The 19,809-nt window shown below is 31.2% G+C and overlaps 1 protein-coding gene across 19 annotated transcripts in view; it reads left to right on the top strand.

The window, feature by feature from the left end:
• LOC145297646 (histone-lysine N-methyltransferase 2C-like) overlaps positions 1–19,809 on the top strand; it is a 276,096-nt gene that overhangs the window by 215,226 nt on the left and 41,061 nt on the right. For 14 of the 19 annotated variants that reach the window (XM_080143768.1, XM_080143763.1, XM_080143779.1 and 11 more), the window contains 6 exons: positions 714–1,529; positions 4,474–4,701; positions 6,280–6,509; positions 14,523–14,670; positions 14,832–15,140; positions 15,973–16,164. In XM_080143768.1, the coding sequence (XP_079999894.1) occupies positions 714–1,529; positions 4,474–4,701; positions 6,280–6,509; positions 14,523–14,670; positions 14,832–15,140; positions 15,973–16,164 (1,923 nt within the window). The remainder of the gene's footprint in view (positions 1–713; positions 1,530–4,473; positions 4,702–6,279; positions 6,510–14,522; positions 14,671–14,831; positions 15,141–15,972; positions 16,165–19,809) is intronic. The other 5 variants (XM_080143783.1, XM_080143781.1, XM_080143780.1 and 2 more) reach the window with 3 other exon arrangements.

The raw sequence follows: 19,809 nt of genomic DNA, 5'->3' as shown, positions 1-19,809 counted from the left end.
TCAGAGTGTTTTCATTTCTTTTTATTTTTTATTTTTTTTTGTAATTTAGTGAATGCAAAATTGTCAATAATACTTAATAACACTTAAATTATTTCAAATTGTTATCCAGCTTTCTTTTAATTTAATATTTCAATAATTGAAATTATTTCATCTGATATTAGAGTAATAGATGCTATTATTGTTAGAATACCTTTTGATATTTGTGTCAGTATGATATAAAATCAAGTAAAATACTTTCAATTATTTCATTAACATTTGCTTGTAAACTTGAGCTTATAATTTGCTTAAAAAAATTCCTTTTACTTTTGTCTATCTAATTTGATAAATGTCTAGTTATTTTTTTGTTGTTGTATGTAGCAAAGATATATTCCTTTCTTTTTGGGTTAACTTTCTTGTAAAATTGATTTTATTCTAATTAAAGTAGTTTTCAGATTTTAGTTATGTTTTTTTTAATAGTTTTCTTTTTCCTTTTTTTATAGTTGTCCTTTGAGATTGTTTTTCATTTACTTGGAAATTTATCGGTTTATAGCATTTAAAGATTTCTACAGAATATTCAGTATTATAAATTCTGTATTTTTCCAGAACATGTTCTTTTGAATTTTTTTTTATAGTTTCTGTTACTTTAACCGTGTTAATATTGTAAGCTTATATATTTTTAACCTCTTCTTAATGTTAAACACTAAAAAATCTAATATCAACCTGTTTCCTCATAGGAATGGGGCAAACACCTGGCCATTCGTCTGGTATGGGTAGTGACAATTCACCTGGATCTGCGAAACCCTTTAAACCACCAATGGAGCTGAATTTCAAACCCCAATCTGAAACTGAACGAAGGATCATAGAGATTCTGTACAACAATGTGCAACTTCAGAAGGAAGAGCAAGCTAAGCAACATCAACAGCATCAGCAACAGCAGGGAAACAGTGGTAAAAGTTCAGGAAAGGCTCTAGTGTCTAATGCAATTGGTCGTCAAAGTAGTACAGCACAGGCTATGACACCTCCCTCCTCCTCCTCCTCCTCTTCCTCATCCTCTTCGTCATGTTCGTTGTCTACAACTGGATCTTCGGACATGGCTCTTCTAAGTTCCCAGTCCACATCTATGCAGTTCCAGCAGCAGCAGCAGCAACAGCATTTACTACAGCAACACACTTCCCAGCCACCATCAACCATGGCAGCAACTGTGGCTGCTGCTGCTGCCGCTGTGGCCACTCCTGCACTCTCGATGGCGCCACCCCTGCCAAAATCGCCTCCGCCATTACCCCCACCATTGCCACCCCTACCACCACCGCCACCACCACCCCTTCCTCCTCCAGAGTACTCTCCACCTGCTGCCACAACGTCACAAGTCTTGCAGCATTCCAAATTTCTGAATGGTCAAGAAGTGGACTCTAAAGTTGGTTTGACGTCATTTGTGCCTAGCACGCAGCAGACTACGCCATCCACTTTATCTGTTGGCCATGCTGGGGATAGGATAGGTTTGCTTAGTCCCACTGGATCTGAAACCGGCACCAAGGATTCCATAAACAAAGGTCAGTTGTGTCAATGCATAGGACAAATATCAGACTATAGCATTTTAAGAAAACTTTGACATTCAAAGGCCACAAAATACGGAATTTTATAAAAAGAATTCTTTATATTGATAAAACTAAATATTGACTGAGGATTGAGAAAGGAAATTTATGCAGAACTTAATTATAAGAAAATTGTATAACATTTAAACAAAAATATATTTTGACTTTCACCCCCCCTCTCCTTTTTTAAATTCATACCACAATATATATTTTTAATATATATATATATATATATACAGAAATAGTAATTACAAAAATTTGATTATATTTAAATAATAATAAAGGAATATATAAAAATGAAGATTGTGGACTGATTTTTGTGATAATTGGGATGTAATTCTATACTATATATGCTCTAAAGGCGTAAATACATCTTTGAGCTTATTTTTAACAATTTTTAAGGAATATACACTTCCAAAAAGTAAATATTTTCATACACACACACATTGGGAAAGAATTCCAATAAAGTGCTCGATTACAAAGAAAAAACCTTTTCAATATAAGAGCTTAATATTTATTTAAAATTGTACAGAAAGTCAGAAAAACATTGTTACTGTCGGTTTCAGGCTTGAAACTGATGGTACTAATGTTTTTCTGACCTTCTGTACAATTTTAAATATATATATATAGTGCAGTTTAATAGTATTTGTTCTTTGAAGCATACTTCCTTGAATAAGATATACATTCAATATTTATTTGATCCATTAATCACTGTTTTCAAAAGTCTAACAAACTTTCACAAGTCTAAGTTTAAGGTAAATAAAGCATTTCTGAAACTCAAGATGTCTGGAATTTTATTTATTGAGCTTAGAATTTAATTGAATGTTTAATAGATCTAACAAACACCGAATGCATAGCTAATTCAACAGAATATATTTTCTAAATTGAGTAATGAAGAAAAAAAAATTCCATAGAATGAACATCGAATCAGATTTTTCTATTGAGAGATTTTTAAGCAGACTATTTCCTACCACAGTGTGCACATTTGAAGACTTTTTTGCTTCAAAATTTGACTCCTTTACAAATGGACCACATTCTTCATGTGATAACCAAAATATCTGATTTACATTTTCCTATTTGTCCTTTTGCTTTATCATTTTTCACATAATCTTTTTATTATTTCAAAATAATTAGTATCATTTTTTTAATGTTTAAAAGTAGAACATTTAAAGCTATTAAAGATAAAAAACCAAGGATTTGTTTCTGAATTGTCTCCTAAAATCTTTAATGAGTAACATTAGAAAATGTTGAATTAAACATTAGAACAAAATTATACATTTGATTCGATTTTTCTCATGTTTGTAAAAGAATAAACAAATTTCTGTTTTGACAATAATGGCTCCTGACAGGAAATGTGAATCACTTCTTAAATTTTGAATTGGAAACATGATCAAGCGTAGCTGAACATCTTAAAGCAATTATCTATAGCAATCAAAACAAAAAAAAACTATTGAGTAGATGTATAATAATTAGGTACTTATAAGTTGTATCGTTATTCTTCTGATGAATGCTATGGAGATTTTTTTTGTTTGACAATTTATTAAAAATTAACCATTTTCTTTTCTATTAGATTTAATGATAGTTCACCGATGTCTAGTGAATTCTGTACATTATTACTAGTAGTCATAATAAGCACTGAAATATACACTTTAACATTTTAACAGTTCAAACAGGTGGAGTTTATATACTGCATTTTCTTGTGTATAATATGGGAAATTTTTGTAAAAAAAAAAGAAAATACATTAAAGGCCAAATTGGTCTAATTGTACTCATTTTCAGCAATTTTTACTCAGCTTAACCTTTTTTTTTTTTTTTGGGAACGATCAAATTACAAATACACTTAATTTGTACAATAGGATTTTAATTTTAAAAATAGTAAAATTTGAACATTTTTTTAATTTTAATAGTTTATTTTCTCTTTGATAAGTACATTTAATAAGGACATTTTTTTTCTTATTTACAAAGTAAAATATGAAGCTATATGATAAATTCTTCAAATGTATTACCTCAAAATTATGAAAATTAGTTTTGAAACTGAAATTAGAAGAAGCACATCATGATTAAATATCTGGTTTATTTAAAAAAATTTTTTTTTGTGAAATCAGGAAAAAATGATCAAAAAGAACATTTATTACAAGTAAAAAGTAATATCTCAAATTGCAGTTTTATCATGTTATGCATTATTAAAGATTACTCTACAAACGAGAGATAATGCAATCTATCATTTTGCCAACCAGTACTCCCACTTTTATCAATGGTAGAATCCAAAAATATGATAACACTGATTTTTTATTTTTAATAAAAAAAATTCTAAGTGATCTTTTACTTGATCATTTTTTTCTGATTTTTGGTGAAAATATGTCTGCTAAATATGCAAGTACATAAAAGTGTTTTTACGTGAAATGCTGTTTTCATACATGATCAATACTATATAAGCACATTTTTCTAACATTGTGAAAAGTTCATTTAGCTAGTTACAAGAACATATTTTATGTGTTTTGTACTCTTTACAAGGATGTAATTTATATACAAGAAAATATGGTGTATAATTTTTTTCATTGTAATATAGCAAAGTTTGAATATTACGTACAAGAATACAATGTTTAATTTTTAAAATGATTTTTAATCTTAATTTTTTAAAATTTGAAAACTGGTACATTTTTTTTATTTAAAGAAAAATTCACCTGCAAATGAAAAATGAAAATATTTTTATTTCAGATGTATTTTTAGAACTTAAATCCAAATTAATTTGTAATTATTGATGATGTAAAAATAAGAATTAAAATTAACAAAAACAGTAATTTTTCTGCAAATTTTTCTCCTCCCTTTAAAAATGAAAAGCAAAAATAAAAATATTTTCATACCTATGATGTTTGTGATTTTTTTTTTTTTTTTTTTTCAGGTGGCTTAACACATTATAATGTTACCTCAAACTCGGGTTCTCATATTTTACCTAATTTACCAAGTACTGCACATTCACACACTCACTTGCAGCCGCCGCATCACCATCATCATCACCACCACCACCACCATCATCATCAACAGCAGCAGCAGCAGCAGCAGCAAATTGTGTCACTTGCTTCAACTTTCAACATTAAAAAGGAACCCGAGGAGATAATCTCTTCACTTGGTAGGACATGTTTTTTTTTCTTTTTCTTTTTTTCTATCATTAACTTCAGAAGGAAAGAAAGGGCACTTAAGATGATTGATTTCTTTTTGGCAGACAATAACTGTAAAAAAAATTTTTTTTTTAATTAAACCAAAGTCTATGCAGTTAAAAAAAAATATTGTTTATAGTTTAGGCAAACAAATGGACCATCATTTTTAACTTTTGCCTATAAACTCTAGCTGAAAAATGCTTTCTATCTTCAAATTTAAAAAATTCAAAATAACTTGCGACTAGGTTTTGTCGATTCATACAACATGCATTATATCGCCTTACTTTGTCTTCTTGAAAAACACCAAGTCATTGAACAATGTTCCGATGGGGTTGTTAAAAAAAATGACGTAGTTATAACATTTGGTTGGTTTATATGTAGAATTCTAATACAAGTATAAAAAAAAATCAAAGAAATCTTTCTTTAGCATTGTGTGATTGATTTAAGTGATTCTATTATAAGTTTTGTTAAGTTTCATGCTAAGAGTTCAGTTAAGTTTTGTTTGCGTTGCAACAATCGTTTTTGAAAAAGTTCTGGCATCTGTGAGTTTGTGCCTGCCTTTAATATTTATTTTAATGCTAATAAGTTACTGCCACTTGAGGATAAGGATTAATGACTTTCTCAGTTGGTGATGAGAGTATTGGAAATTGAGTTAAATCTGTGGTTCTTAACCTTTTTTTATATTTACAGCACATTATTGACCTCTTTAAATTTTCAAGGAATACCTTTCACAAAAATGACTATAAAGCCTGTTTTTCAATAACATAAAGATAAAAGCGATTATTATATGTGAAATTTTTATTCATAAATATATTGGGTATTTAATATCAGGTATAGAATAACAATGGTGAATTTTAGTGCCATAGAACAATAATTGTGTGTCTGGTGCCTTCTTACTACTGCTGCAATATATGCACTAATTTGAGACAGGCATACTCTTAACTTTTCTTAAGTGTTTTTAAACTTTACACATGTTTAAAAATTTTAAATGTTTAGGTAAAAACAAATCCAGTTCACATAAATATGAAGTTGAGAATTACAGTAAGATATCTGTAGAGAGGTTAAGTTCAAACCTCACTCGGGGCATAAGTACTTTTACTCTGATTTTGATCCAAAATTAACTTTGTAATATTTCAAATTACAGTATTAAATGGATGTATTTAACTTAGTACTCTAGGCAATGTTGGGTTGCCACTACTAATATATATATATAATGTACAAATTATCTGTAATCTTCTGATCTTCTGAGAGTGTATACTAGGAATGTATATATGAAATTCTTTTAGTTAGATTCCAAAAATGTCCTTGCAATTTCATTCTTTTATCATGATTTCTGAATTGATCTAATTGGTTTTGAACATCTCCTACACTATCTTTTAACTTATGTTTTTTGGAAAAAATTACTTATTAGAAAAAAAATGTGTGTGGTAGGTCAATTTAAAAATCTTTCTTGCCACTAAATTTTCAGTGTAAAAAAAATATTAGTGTTGCATTTTTTTTTCCTAATAAAATATTTTTAAACTGGTTATTAATTTTTTTTTTTTTAATAGATAAATGTGAAGTAAAGAGTGAGCAGCATGAAATGGATGCTGTTGCCAGCTTTGTTGACTCAAAGGGTAACCAGAACGTGCTTCTGAAGCAGTTGCTGGCTTCATCAGCCCATAATCCTGCCAGTGCAATTGCCGCTGCGACTGCAGTGGTTGCAACGGTGAACTCTGTCAATAACAGTGCAGCTGTTCAGGCTGCAAATAGTGCATCGTCAGCCAGCAGTCGCAATGAGGTGAGCATTCTGTATACATAGTTCATTTGCATCAGGGAATCATGAAAGAGCTAATTGATTTCAAGTTATGTTTTAATTCAAGAAAATTAGTTTAAATGTTTTTTTTTCCGTTAATATTTCCTATTAAAATTAACTCTTTGAAACTTGATTAAAAATGAAGTGGTTTAAAAAATTTTCTGAATTAAATTTCACTCCAAGATTTTATGTAAGATCTTTTTATTTAAAAAGATTTTTGTTTTTCATTATATTAATATTTTAAAGTTCTGTGTCTATATTACTCTAGGCTGTCATTAAAATTTAATTCTTTTTTTCAAATAAGTAATTCTGGAATCTTGTATATATAAAAAAAACAAAAAAAAAAAAAATCTCATTTTACAGTAAAGCAGTTACTGCTATAATTATTCAATGCTGGTTAACATAAATATTCAAAGATTGACATTTTGATGAATTTTCTAAAAAAAGAAAAAAAAAAAATTTGTTGAGTGAGATGGTAATGTTTTCACTCATTTCTGAGTAAAATTAGTCCACAGCTACAATATGAATTTTCATGCAACTTGACTGAAAGATGAGCTTGGTTCTGGTTTCATGAAATTTTTGTGTGAATCAATTTTTTTTGTGTTTTAATACATGTTTAAACATTTTTTTATCCACAAATCTTGATGGAAAACAGAAAATGCAGTTTAGAGTTTATATGTGCATCATTTTTGATGTTGAATCAAGTAACATTTTAGATTTGATGGATTTAAAATATGCATTCATAAAGGAGGTAATGATGCTTTCAAAGAAAGAGAATATGATTTTGACTTTGATTTGTTGAATGGTATACACTCAATAAACTTATGAATACTTTTTCACTAAGATTTGACAATAGATGCTGGTGATATAGTTTTGACTGATTTTTATTTCTAATTTCATTAACTGGTTGTTTTAACGACTCAAATATATTTTAATATCTCTGAGCATTTACAGAAAGATTGACTTGATAATTTTTTTTTATATATAGAAGACATTATGCCATTAAATTTATATAGTGTATTCATACATGCTGTAAACATGTAAATTATATAGTTTTATTTATGCAAGGAAAATTTCTTAAAATATTCACAGTTTATGAATTTTTGAATGAATAATAATGGGTCACAAGTAGTCTTATATAATAACATGAATACAGGAAATGTTAGCTTCTAAGATTGATAATAATTCCAAATATAATTTAAAAATTTTTTTATTTATAATCTCACATTCATTTTTGTGTCATAGTTTTTATGCAGTTATTTTCATGAAAAGAATGTTTGGCAAAGTTGAATATAAAAATTAAATGTAAATCTAATTCGAAAAAATACATAAAATTTGTAGTTAAATGACTCTTTTCATAATTGAATGATTTTGATCTCGGTTTATAAAACAATGATTTTAAGTTATGTTGGTGCAATGGTTATGAACACACGGCAGTGTTCAAGTTTTGTTGGGGTGATTGCATCACTTTCACTAATATAGGAAAGATATTCATCAATTTGTCCCTCTACGACTATGGATTTGATAGTTGGGGTAAACAAGATTCTAAAGCCTTGTTAAAGCAACTAACCTAGGAGAAGGAAAACTGAAATGCGAGTTGTGGTAGTTCTTAGGACCTTAATACTCCTATCCATCTACTTAAAAAACACATCTGGTGCTACCAGATCAGGCTGTCTTTTGGCTTCCTGAGACGAAATGCACCTACATTGATGTTTTTTGTTTTCTGATCTTTTTTGTAAAACTTAATTTTGTTCTGCAAAACCAAAACCAAAACCAAAAACAATAGCCCCTCTCCCTCCCCTTTTTATCCCCCCCCTCCCAGACCCTGTCGGTGGAGTATCAGAATACACCGACTGGTCCCCTGCAGAGAGTAAAAGTCCCTCAATAGGGCCACCTGTTGGCCGTAGGTGGCGACCTGTAATGCCTTAGAACGGGATCCTGGTGGCTGAGCAACTCACGCCCTCAGAACCAAATGGCCGTGAGTTAGCAACACTCCACTTTGGCCCTTACTTCGGCTAGACGGGCGGTCGGGCAGGCTCGACCCGACTAACCGGCTAGTCATGACAGTCCCTAATAATAGTAAACCCCCATGAAGAGAAATACAAACACATTACACTCATATAAAAAAAAAACACACACACACACACACACACATACTATCATTAGAAGGCGATGGCAAGGGCCAATCAGATGGTGAAAACTGATGCTATTGACAACTAACCCTTTCTACACCTTGCTGGGTCCAAGGAAATGAAAAAAATAGTCATAAGCAGCTATACTCACTGTTTGAGTATATCATCATTGTATCCCTGAGATGCTTTTGGCGAATGGGTTTTCCCCCAACCATCTCCCAATTTAGGGCTCCGAGGAGGGTGGGGAGCAAGGATGATGAAAAAAAAACAAAAAAATATTCTATGGCTTCCAAAAAAATTAAAAGGCTCCATCCAGAAAGTGATGAAGATGAAAACACAAACTTTCCGGAGTATATAATCTTGGAATCGCAAGATAACACAAAAATAACTAAAATGTCCCCATTCAAAATCGAAAAAATTATCAACAAAAATCTGAACACAAAACAAATTAAAAAATGGAACTTTACTCATACAAGTATCTACTAAAAGTAGTGCCGAAGAAATTTTAACATGGACAAAGTTCCATGATATAAACATCAAAGCCTACACTCACAAAACCCTCAACACCTCAAAGGGAGTCATCAGATGTCCAGAACTAAACACCTGCTCTCTAGATGAAATAAAAACAAACCTAAAAAATCAAAAAGTTATAGATACTAAAAGAATTACAATAAAAAGAAACAAACAATAAACACCAACACATACATATTAACTTTCAATACTCCCACTCCACCAACTGAACTCAAGATTGGATACGTTAGCATTAAAGTAGAAACATATATCCCCAGACCACTTCGCTGCCTAAACTGCCAAAAATTTGACCACTTCAAAGTATACTGCACCAGGAAAACAGTATGCCAAAAGTGTAGCAATAACGAACACCAGGAAACAGAATGCCAAGGAAATATAAAATGCTCAAACTGTGGTGAGAACCATCCAGCATACTCATCGCTATTCCAAAACTGGATCAAAGAAAAAAAAAAAATAAATGAACTAAAATATACCAAAAACATAAGTTTTACCGAAGCTAGGAAAATTATTGAAACAGCCACCACAACAGAACCAACTAGATCATACGCAGGTGCAACCAAAAATCAATTAAAAACAATAGAAAACACTGAACTAAAGGAAATCTCTACCCTCATAAAATCACTTCATGAACTAGTTGAGACATTGAGGGCCACCTTACGGCAACTGCCGTCAACTCCAGCTGTACTTGGAAATAACTACCAAACAGTTAAAAGTAAAATCCCACCAGATCCCAAAAATCAAACACAATCCTCTAACAAAAAACCCACACGAACTGAAAACATCCCAAAATCAAAAGAACACTCGCCTAGTACCCTCCGCAAAGGAACCAGAAAAGAAGAAAACCAAAGAGTAGACACTCAAAATAGATTCCAAATTCTAGGAAAAATGGAAACCGAAAACACCCGGGAAAAATAAAAGAAACCAAACGCAAGTAATCAAGAGGGAAAAAATGAACAAGAACCCAAAACAGCAGCATCCCAAGCAAGATCCAGATCGACATCCAGATCCAAACAAAAAAAAGAAAAAACCCAACCAAACACTCCACCAAAGATACAAACTCCGACAAAAAATAAACAACTGGAGGAGATGGAGGTAGAAGACAAAACACCCCCAGACAAATAAAATGGCAGAACACAGTAAAAAACTCAAACTATTCAATGGAACTGCCGAGGCATTAAACCTAATTTTAACGAACTCCTTATACTTATTTCGCTATACAACCCAGCAGTCATCTGTCTACAAGAGACATTTCTACAACACAACAACCACCTAAAAACAAAAAACTACGAACAGTATCATTATATTCATAATACAGGCTTACGATCCAATGGAGGCACATCAATCCTAGTAAGAAACGATATCCTAAAGAGCAAGCTTACTGTCCAAACCAATCTTCAGGCAGTCGCAGCCCAGGTCACACTCCAAAAAACTCTCACAATTTGTTCTCTATACTTACCTCCTACTGAACCAATAAATAATACTGAATTAGAAAACCTAATCAAACAATTACCTTCACCTTTCATCCTTCTAGGAGACTTTAACAGCCATAGCACACTATGGGGATGCAAAACAACTAACTCCAAAGGAAACAAAATCGAACAATTTATAAACAGTAACAACATATGCCTTCTCAACAAAAAAGAACCCACCTACTTAAATCCAATAAATGGTACAACCAGTGCCATTGATCTAACCATGTGTGACCCATCAAGCTTTCTGGATTATACATGGAAAACTTATGATGATCCCTGTGGAAGCAATCATTTTCCCATCATAATAGACTACAATAGTACTATCCAAAACAACATACCAAGATGGAATACGAACAAAGCAAACTGGATAAAATTCAAACAATTATGCTCGTAACAATTAATAGAACAAAATGTTCAATCAATGGAAGACTTCTCCCGAACTCTAATTCTAATAGCTAAAGAATGCATCCCCAAAATTGCCCTCCAAATAAAAAGAACAAACCATGGTTCAACCAAGAATGCAAAAAAGCCATAAGAAAAAGAAAGGCAGCCTTAAGGAAATTCAAAAAGCAACCCATAACCAGTAACCTCATAGAATATAAACGACTCAGAGCAAAAGCACGTAAAACAATAAAGGAATCAAAACAAAATTGTTGGCAACAATTCGTCAATCAAATCAACACTTCTACCAAACCTAAAACTATCTGGAAAATGATTAGAAAAATCTCCAGGAAAGATAACCCCACCCTAAACAATCATCTCCTCACTAAAAACAACAAGATAACTGAAAACAAAGATATAGCTGATACACTGGCCAAAACTTTCGCTGACGATTCATCATCGAAACAATACAAAAAACAATTTCAAACACTAAAGGAAAATCAGGAAAAATATAAAATAAACTTCAATTCCAATAACCAAGAACCCTACAACGAGACCTTCTCACTAGACGAACTTAAAGATGCCATAGAAAAATCACAACTCAGCCGTGGGACCAGATGAGATCCACTACAGTTTCCTAAAAAATATACCTCCCGAATCACTTGCAAATGTTCAACAAAATATGGATAAAGAAAGAATTCCCCAAAATATGGAAACAAGCCACAATAATACCCATAGCAAAACCGGGAAAAGATTCATCAAATCCAGAAAATTACTGACCTATTGCTCTAACAAGTTGCTTATGCAAAACCATGGAAAGAATGATCAATTTCCGTTTAATGTGGTACCTAGAAACAAACAATATCATTTCAAAAAATCAATGTGGCTACCAAAAAAATCGTGGATGCATTGATCATATCATCAATCTAGAAACATATATCAGGGAAGCTTTCATTAAGAAACAACATGTAACCACCATATTTTTTTTACCTAGAGAAGGCGTATGATACTACCTGGAAATACGGTATCATAAAAGACCTCCACAACATTGGACTAAGAGGTAGACTACCTGAATTTATAAAAAACTTCTTAACAGACAGATCTTTCCAAGTTCGCATAGACTCGACTTTATCAGACCCACAAAAACAAGGAGGAGTGCCCAAGGCAGCATATTGTCAACAACTCTCTTCAACATTAAAATCAATAACATTATAAAAGAACTCTCTCCTGATATACATAGCTCTTTATATGTAGATGATTGCTCAATCAGCTACAGATCTAAATACATTCATACTATTGAAAGGAAATTACAACACAACATAAATAAAATTAATAAATGGGCAACTAAAAATAGTTTCAAATTCTCCAAAACTAAAACAAAATGCATCCATTCCTGTAACCATCGCAAACTCCACCCTGACCCAACCTTACAGATTGAAGGTGAAAAAATTCCATTTGTAAACGAACACAAGCACCTAGGAATCATTTTTGACAAAAAACTAAATTTCATTCCACACATCAATCATATCAAAAAACCAAATGTAATAAAGCATTACAACTCCTACGAGTCATTGCCCATACAGATTGGGGAGCTGACAAGAACACACTACTCAAACTATATAGAGCATTAATTAGATCAAAAATAGATTATGGTAGCTTCATATATCAATCCACCAGAAAGTCATACCTAAAAACCCTCAATACAATATGCCATTCCGGACTGAGACTAGCACTAGGAGCATTTCCAACCTTCCCTGTAGAAAGCCTGTATGCAGAAGCACATGAAACTCCTCCAATGCTCAGAAACCAAAACCTCGGTCTAAAATACTACACAAAACTGACAGCGAACCCCACAAACCCAGCACACAATAGCACCTTAAACCCAAACCCCAAACACCTTTTCAACCAAAAAGAAAACGCAATCAAAACCTTTGGACTTAGAATAAAATCGATCTCCCAAGAAGCAAATCTCCCCATAACCAAAATTCACAAAACTGTCTTACCCAAAACATCTCCCTGGAAAATCGTATCCCCTAGCATCGACCTAAGTTTAAGTAGACATGAAAAGAAACATACTCATCCAATAACCTATCATGATGATCTCGATAAAATCAAAGAAAAGTATCCAGACCACACACGCATCTATACAGATGGATCTAAACAACACAACAGCCAGTGCAGCAATACTCAATAAATCAATCAAAAAACAATCAAACCTCCCAAAAGAAACCTCAATCTTCAGTGCTGAAATACATGCTCTAATCCTAGCTCTCAATCTAGCCTCCAATAACAGAAAAAACAAGTTTATAATCCTTTCAGACTCCCAATCTACTCTAAAAGCTATTACAAATAAAAAGATGGACAACCCCCTAATCGCAAAACTACTCCAAAAATTAACTTAATTAAGCAGTAAAAAAGAAATCATTTTCTGCTGGATACCCAGCCATTCTGGTATTAAAGGTAACGAATTAGCAGACTCAGCAGCAAAAAATGCCTTAAACCTCCCAATCGATGCAAATTTTAAAATTCCATACATAGATCTAAAAAGACGTATCAACGCATACACAACAGAGAAATGGCAAACTTACTGGAACGAATACCCTAACAATAAACTGTACGAAATCATGCCAAAAATCAAAGAACAAAACACAAAATTAAACAGAAAAGAAGTTAAACTAACAAAAATAAAAATAGGCCATACCCACTTAACCCACTCATATCTCCTAAAAAAGAAAACCAACCAATCTGTATACCTTGTCAAACACCACTCACAATCAAACACATATTAATTGAATGTACTGATTTTGTAACAGTAAGACATCGATTCTACAAAGAAAACAATATTAAAGAGTTATTTGAAAAAAAAATCCCCCACACCATACTCTTATATCTTAAAAAAATTGGCTTATATAAAAAATTTAAAAAGAACCCTTTTATACAACAGTCCTGGATATGACCTTAAACTATATCCGATGGTGAGGCCCCAGCTTGCAGGCCTTTGGGAGTGTGGAGCCACCCTTTAATTGCCATTACTTCCAGGTTCACTCTGACCTGGAGTGGTAGTACTTGTTAGGGTCCCAACTATGGGTTAAATAGAATACGACTTAAAAAACAAATATACTATATTAAAAAATCGTTCTTCAAAATCACCAGATTTGGCATTAAATAACCTGAAAAGGGTTGATATGCCGTAAGACAAAACAAACAAACTAAAAAACATACCAGAATTGCTTTCAGAGACATTAATGTCAACCATTACATATGAAGATGTCACTAAAAAGAAAAAAAAATGAAATCTTGATTGCAAGTACAATTTACGGACTAAACTGCTAAAATTTAAAGCAAATTTTGTAACAAGAAATTTTGTGTTTTAAAATAACATGCAAGACATTTTGTTTTTTTGATAAGACTGAGAGAACTTTTCTGTTTCATTTAACTTAAGAATAATTTTAACTTAAAATAATTTAATTTAAAATTTATAGGAATCTGATGAACACAGCTCCTTGACTCCAGATCAGCTGCGTCAGCTGGAGCTCATTGACAACATGCCTTTATGTAAAGAAACTGTGATTTCGGAGGAAAGTGGTATGCATGGCAACCTTTCTGTTGTGGAAGAAGAAAGGTTGTGGGGTAAGTAAAGTTAGCCATTTCAAATTTGACCTTTTGTCAAACTTTATTACTTTGGGACATATTTTTGGTTTTAGTTTCCAGGATTTTTTTTGTTTTTTGTTTTGATGATTACTGAAGCAATGTTTATGTATCTTATCTCTTTTGCATGCAATCATTTGTAGAAAAGCGGAAACAGGAAGCTGCTCAAAAGAAGAAAAAAGAGAAAAAGAAAACTGTGATAGAAGAAGATAAAAAAGGCAAAAAGAAAATGGTTCCTGAATTTCCCATGAAAGAAAAACGGAAAAAGGGCCAAAAGAAAGAAGATGGTCAAGGACCCAAGAAACGGGCCAAGAAGTCGAAAAGCTCCGAAGACTATGATGCATATATTGATTCCTTTATGACTCAATTACGAAGTATGCCTCTGGTCCCTCTACAAGAACCAACAGTGAATATCAATCATCATATCTGCCCAGTTGTAGGATACTTTAGTGGTAAGCTTCCGATCTTCTGTTTAATATTACATATTTATCAAGGAATTTTTTCCAAAATCCTTTTGAATATTTCTGTTTTAATCTTCAACTACTTTGAGTTCTACTATAGCTTTTATTGTTAAAAAAAAATTGAATTACAACAGAATAGCAGCTTTATTAGCCATTGCAGTGTTAGTATTTTATTTCTAGTGTAACATGGAAAGAAGGCATCTTTGAGTTCTCCTAATTGTATTAAACTTCCAGGATTATCTCCCTTTATCATAACAGTATTTTGCGGGTGACTGTGGCCAACTGCTTAACGAGATGGATTGAAAAGCTAGTTGTGCCAAGTTTGAATGTAATTTGTTGCACTGACTCACACTTGCTCCAGAAAGGAGGTAAATAGATAACATAGTACTTATATAATAAGTAATAGATAATATTTCTGAGATGAGGTATTGTTATTTATTTAATTTGATGTTTTGGATTGTTTTTCTCATTTTGGTTATTGCTAGTTTTAACAATATTTCAGCCATCATGAGGTGCCTTTTTTTGTTACAAATGATATTTGTATGTTACATAAAATGTTTCTTTCTTGAACTGTTTAACCTCCCACACCTTATTAAAAACAGAATGGTAAGATTTTTTTTTTAATTTACAAAGTTTATAAGCAAAATTTATTATTATCAGTAATCATTTCTGCTTAGAATTTAGAGTCATAATTTATTTATATTTTTGCTTAAAATTTAGAGTTGTAATTTATTTGTATTTTGTATGTATTCAAATAAAATGTTACTTATTAACTTTTATTTCTTTACTAAAATGTTTTAAACACTTTTTTTCCCCGTTTCAGATGACAACCGTCTGTCTGGATCATACGGTGCTGGATATTTGGAAGGTGCGCTTGATTTCTATGGAAGCACAGCAACACACCACAGCCATCGTAGCTTAGCTCAGATACCTCAAATTCTACCTCATATGCCTAATAGTGACATCCTAGCTCGGCGAAAGTTCCTCAGTGATGGTGAACACAAGCAGTATCCAGGTTCTCTTCTTAGCTTTTCAAACTGGCATGAACTGATGCATGCTCATCAAACAATTGGATTTTAAGAGCATCTTGATTGAAGCTTAACACACTATATTAATCAGAAAGCAAGCAGATTTATTATAATTTATATCAGAAATCCTATTTAGAATAAACCCTTTGTTTTTAAATCTATAAATTTATTAAATTTGAATTTAGAAATTTTATCGAAAATGATAGTTTACTGTAATTAGAATGTTTTAGAAAAACTATTTTTTTTCTGTAAAAGAGAATTTTTCCTCTAATGGGGAAGAACTAATGCAAAGATACTTGAAATATTAATGCATTTAAAATGTTTGCACTAGAGGTTGGAAGTCTTTTGGTGTAAATCGTTTTATAAAAAAAATAAGTTTGGAGTTAAGTCTTTTCTTCGTAGCTAACTCCCTACTTTTTGTTTACATATTCCCAAATTGTTTCCTTTGGGTAATTTTGTACTCAAACTTATAACATTTTAATGTTTTGATATGCTGGAAAGGTATTAACTCACAACCTCTTTGAAAGTATCAATAAAACCGTCTATTTATAATAGGTATTGCGGTTCAGCATTAAATCACTGAAATAAAAATGGTTGATATGCTGTAAAACAAAAAAGAGATTCTAACAGTTAAACTTTGTCAAAAGGATATTTTTTTACTGACCTATACCTAGTTATTTTATCTTTAGAAATAAACTTACCCAGATTAAGGTTGATCTAAAATATTTTCTTTGCTAAAATTTTCAATTGCGAATTTAATAAAAGCTGATGTGTGTGTCTTGATCAACCATTTTCTGTTGAATTGCCTGTACTGCTTCTTTACTCCCTCACCCTCTCTTCTTTAATGATAACTTTTAATATTTATCACAGAATTATGACTGCTTTGTTATGACACTAAAACTTAACAGGATTGCTGCCATTCAGACTTTTAGCTCACTTCAAATAATGTTTGCTGTGTGTGTGGGACTAATAATTGGCTGTGATCTTTTGTCCTTTCAAGGACTTGAAATATGTAGGAACTCTTGTTTTAGTTAGAATAAATAGCTTAATATTTCAAAGCTAATTATGATATGAAGTATATAAGCTATAATGATTTTAGAAGCAATTTTAATCTATTTTTTAACATTGGTTTGGTTTGGTTTGTACATTTTTCATCTGCTTGAAATTGATCATGGATTGTTAAAATTTTGAGAAAAATTCTGAATGAAGTCACAAAGTTAATAATTTTAACATAAAAATGTAATTTATATACAAAATAATAAAAAAGAAAAAAAATATTTCATTAATTCTGTTTACTGCAATCTAACATAACAATCAGTAGGACACGTTTGTCAAACTATGTTTAGGTGCAAAGGCACAAATGTTCAGTCAAACTTATGCAATCTTGTAGACTTACCTTTGTACAATAAGATGCAGACAGTTTTGGTTTTTAATAAAAGAGGATTATTTTAGATATTAAAAAAAAATAATGCATCTTAAATGACAGAAAATGCTGTCTACATTTCTTATAAGCAATATTCTGAAAAAAAAAACCCCACATTATTGAATATTTTAGTTATGTTTTTCAGAATAAAATAAAAAATATATCCACATCAATTTTCAGTTTTCTAAAGTTAGAAGTTAGTGTTTAAAAATATAACTTATTTACTGAGATTTATTAGGTAAAAGATGTGTTTAAGCTTCAGATAGTTGTTTGATATCCATTTGTCTTTCTAATCATTAGTTCTCAAAAACTTCCCCCTGCTGCTACATTGTTATTGCTACTATCTCATACAACTTCCTTCTCTCAGTGATTTCCTTTTTCACCCTCTTAACCTGAGAATTTACTTCCTTTTCATACAAAAATCTCGATTTTTCAATGACTGCTTTTAAACTAATAATTATGAAAACTTGGACTAACTGGCTGCCTGAAGTTGTAGTGTAGTTGCTTTTGTAGCCTTTGCAGGAATCTGAGCTGTGGCTAGGTTGTGAGCTATTTTGTCAAATCCCCCTCAAGTTTTTCTCCCCGCCCCATATGTTCTCCCCCAAAGGTATCTGAGTGTATAGAAGGAACATGAAGGTTTTCTCTTTTAGTCTTTTCTGTTTGGTTTTAACAAATAGATTTTAAAATTGACACAGCAGAAGAATGAGTTAGAAGATAATTCAAAATTTTTATTTTTATTTTTAAATAAAACCAAAACAAATATTAATAATTCACCAACAGAAGAGAGTAAATGATATTTTCTTCATTTTCCATTTTTTTTTTTGTTAAAAGTTGAATTCTGTTTTCTTTTTTTTACTTTTTCTTTTATGTATTTATGCAGATTATGACAATTTTTAAATTGCTTGTAAAACTGCACAAGTGATTAAAAAAAAAAATGTGTGTTTTGCTGTGAGTTTGTTGGTATCAAATGTAGGGGTTTCTTTACAATTACCACACCCTGAAAAAGGTGGTTTATTCTTTTCTGAATTGTTTAATTTTAAGTGTAAATACCCCAATAGTCATGAACTCTTAGAACCTTTTCTTATTTCAGTAAGAAATGAGTAATTTTACTGAATTTAAATTTTCCTCTATACATAATTGTATTATAAATTTTTAGTAATTTGTTACTGGTCACTATTTTGATGTTTTGTCTGTTGCTGTAGAAATTTTTTTCTTTCAGATTTTTATAAAATTCAATTCAACTTGCATTTCATTTCTAAAATTCATTAATATATTAAAATGCAAAAAAATGTCTTTATAACTTAAGTTTTATTCATGTTTGTATGATCACTTTCTCTTTTATGTTAATAAAATTGTGTGACCTGTTTATTGCACCTATGTGACTTAAAGAAATTAAGCCCATCAAGTACATTTCTGTTTCTTTGTCACAAGTTAGCTATTTTTATCTTTTGTTAATGGTTGAAGAAGGAAAAAAGAATGATTGACCTTTTGAAATTTAAAAGAAATTTAAAGTGGCTTCTAAAATTTTTATCGAATTTTCATTGAAAGATTTAAAAATTATTTGTATCCTAAATTTTATAAACAAGATTTAAACACTACCATAATAAAATTAGTTATAGTTTTATAACAATTTGGTTCAATTAATTATTTAACTTGCAGAAATTCCACAGGGAATGCATTCATATATAATTTATTGATGTTGGCATTCTGTAGATGTTCAGTGCAAATGGAGATGCTCTGATATTATTGTACCTATTTACAATGCCTCTCCACGGGACAGAGTTAGACACCAGGGTCGTTTTTTAACATGGAGAAAAAGGTACAAAAATAAAAATTGTCTCAGTCGTGAAGGATTTCTCTTTTACTGAAAAAGAACAAGAAATGGAAGTGCCGCATCTGAAGAACAGATACTACATTTTGATGTTGGCCAAAAGGCCAAGTAATTTGCTCTTATATTAGTGTAGCTTTTTTGTTAAAACTGCAAAAGTATTTATCTAAGCTCGCACGAACGCCCGGTAAATCCCGGTCGTAAAGTATGCTTGAATATATTTTAATTCTTGCAGATTTCATATATATTATTTTAAGAGTTAATGTTCTATCTATTTTTATAGATTATAAAGTTGTGATTTAAAAAAAAAAAAAAAACGGAAGAAATATATATATCCATATGACTTGGGTGCATTAGCTTGAATCGAAACTGAAATAAAAA

The sequence above is a fragment of the Euprymna scolopes genome, chromosome 18 (assembly GCF_053919585.1).
Source record: "Euprymna scolopes isolate OS-2025 chromosome 18, ASM5391958v1, whole genome shotgun sequence".
Taxonomy (NCBI): Eukaryota; Metazoa; Mollusca; class Cephalopoda; order Sepiida; family Sepiolidae; genus Euprymna; species Euprymna scolopes.
Note: the sequence above shows the minus strand (reverse complement) of the source record. Positions and strands in the feature narration are given on the sequence as shown.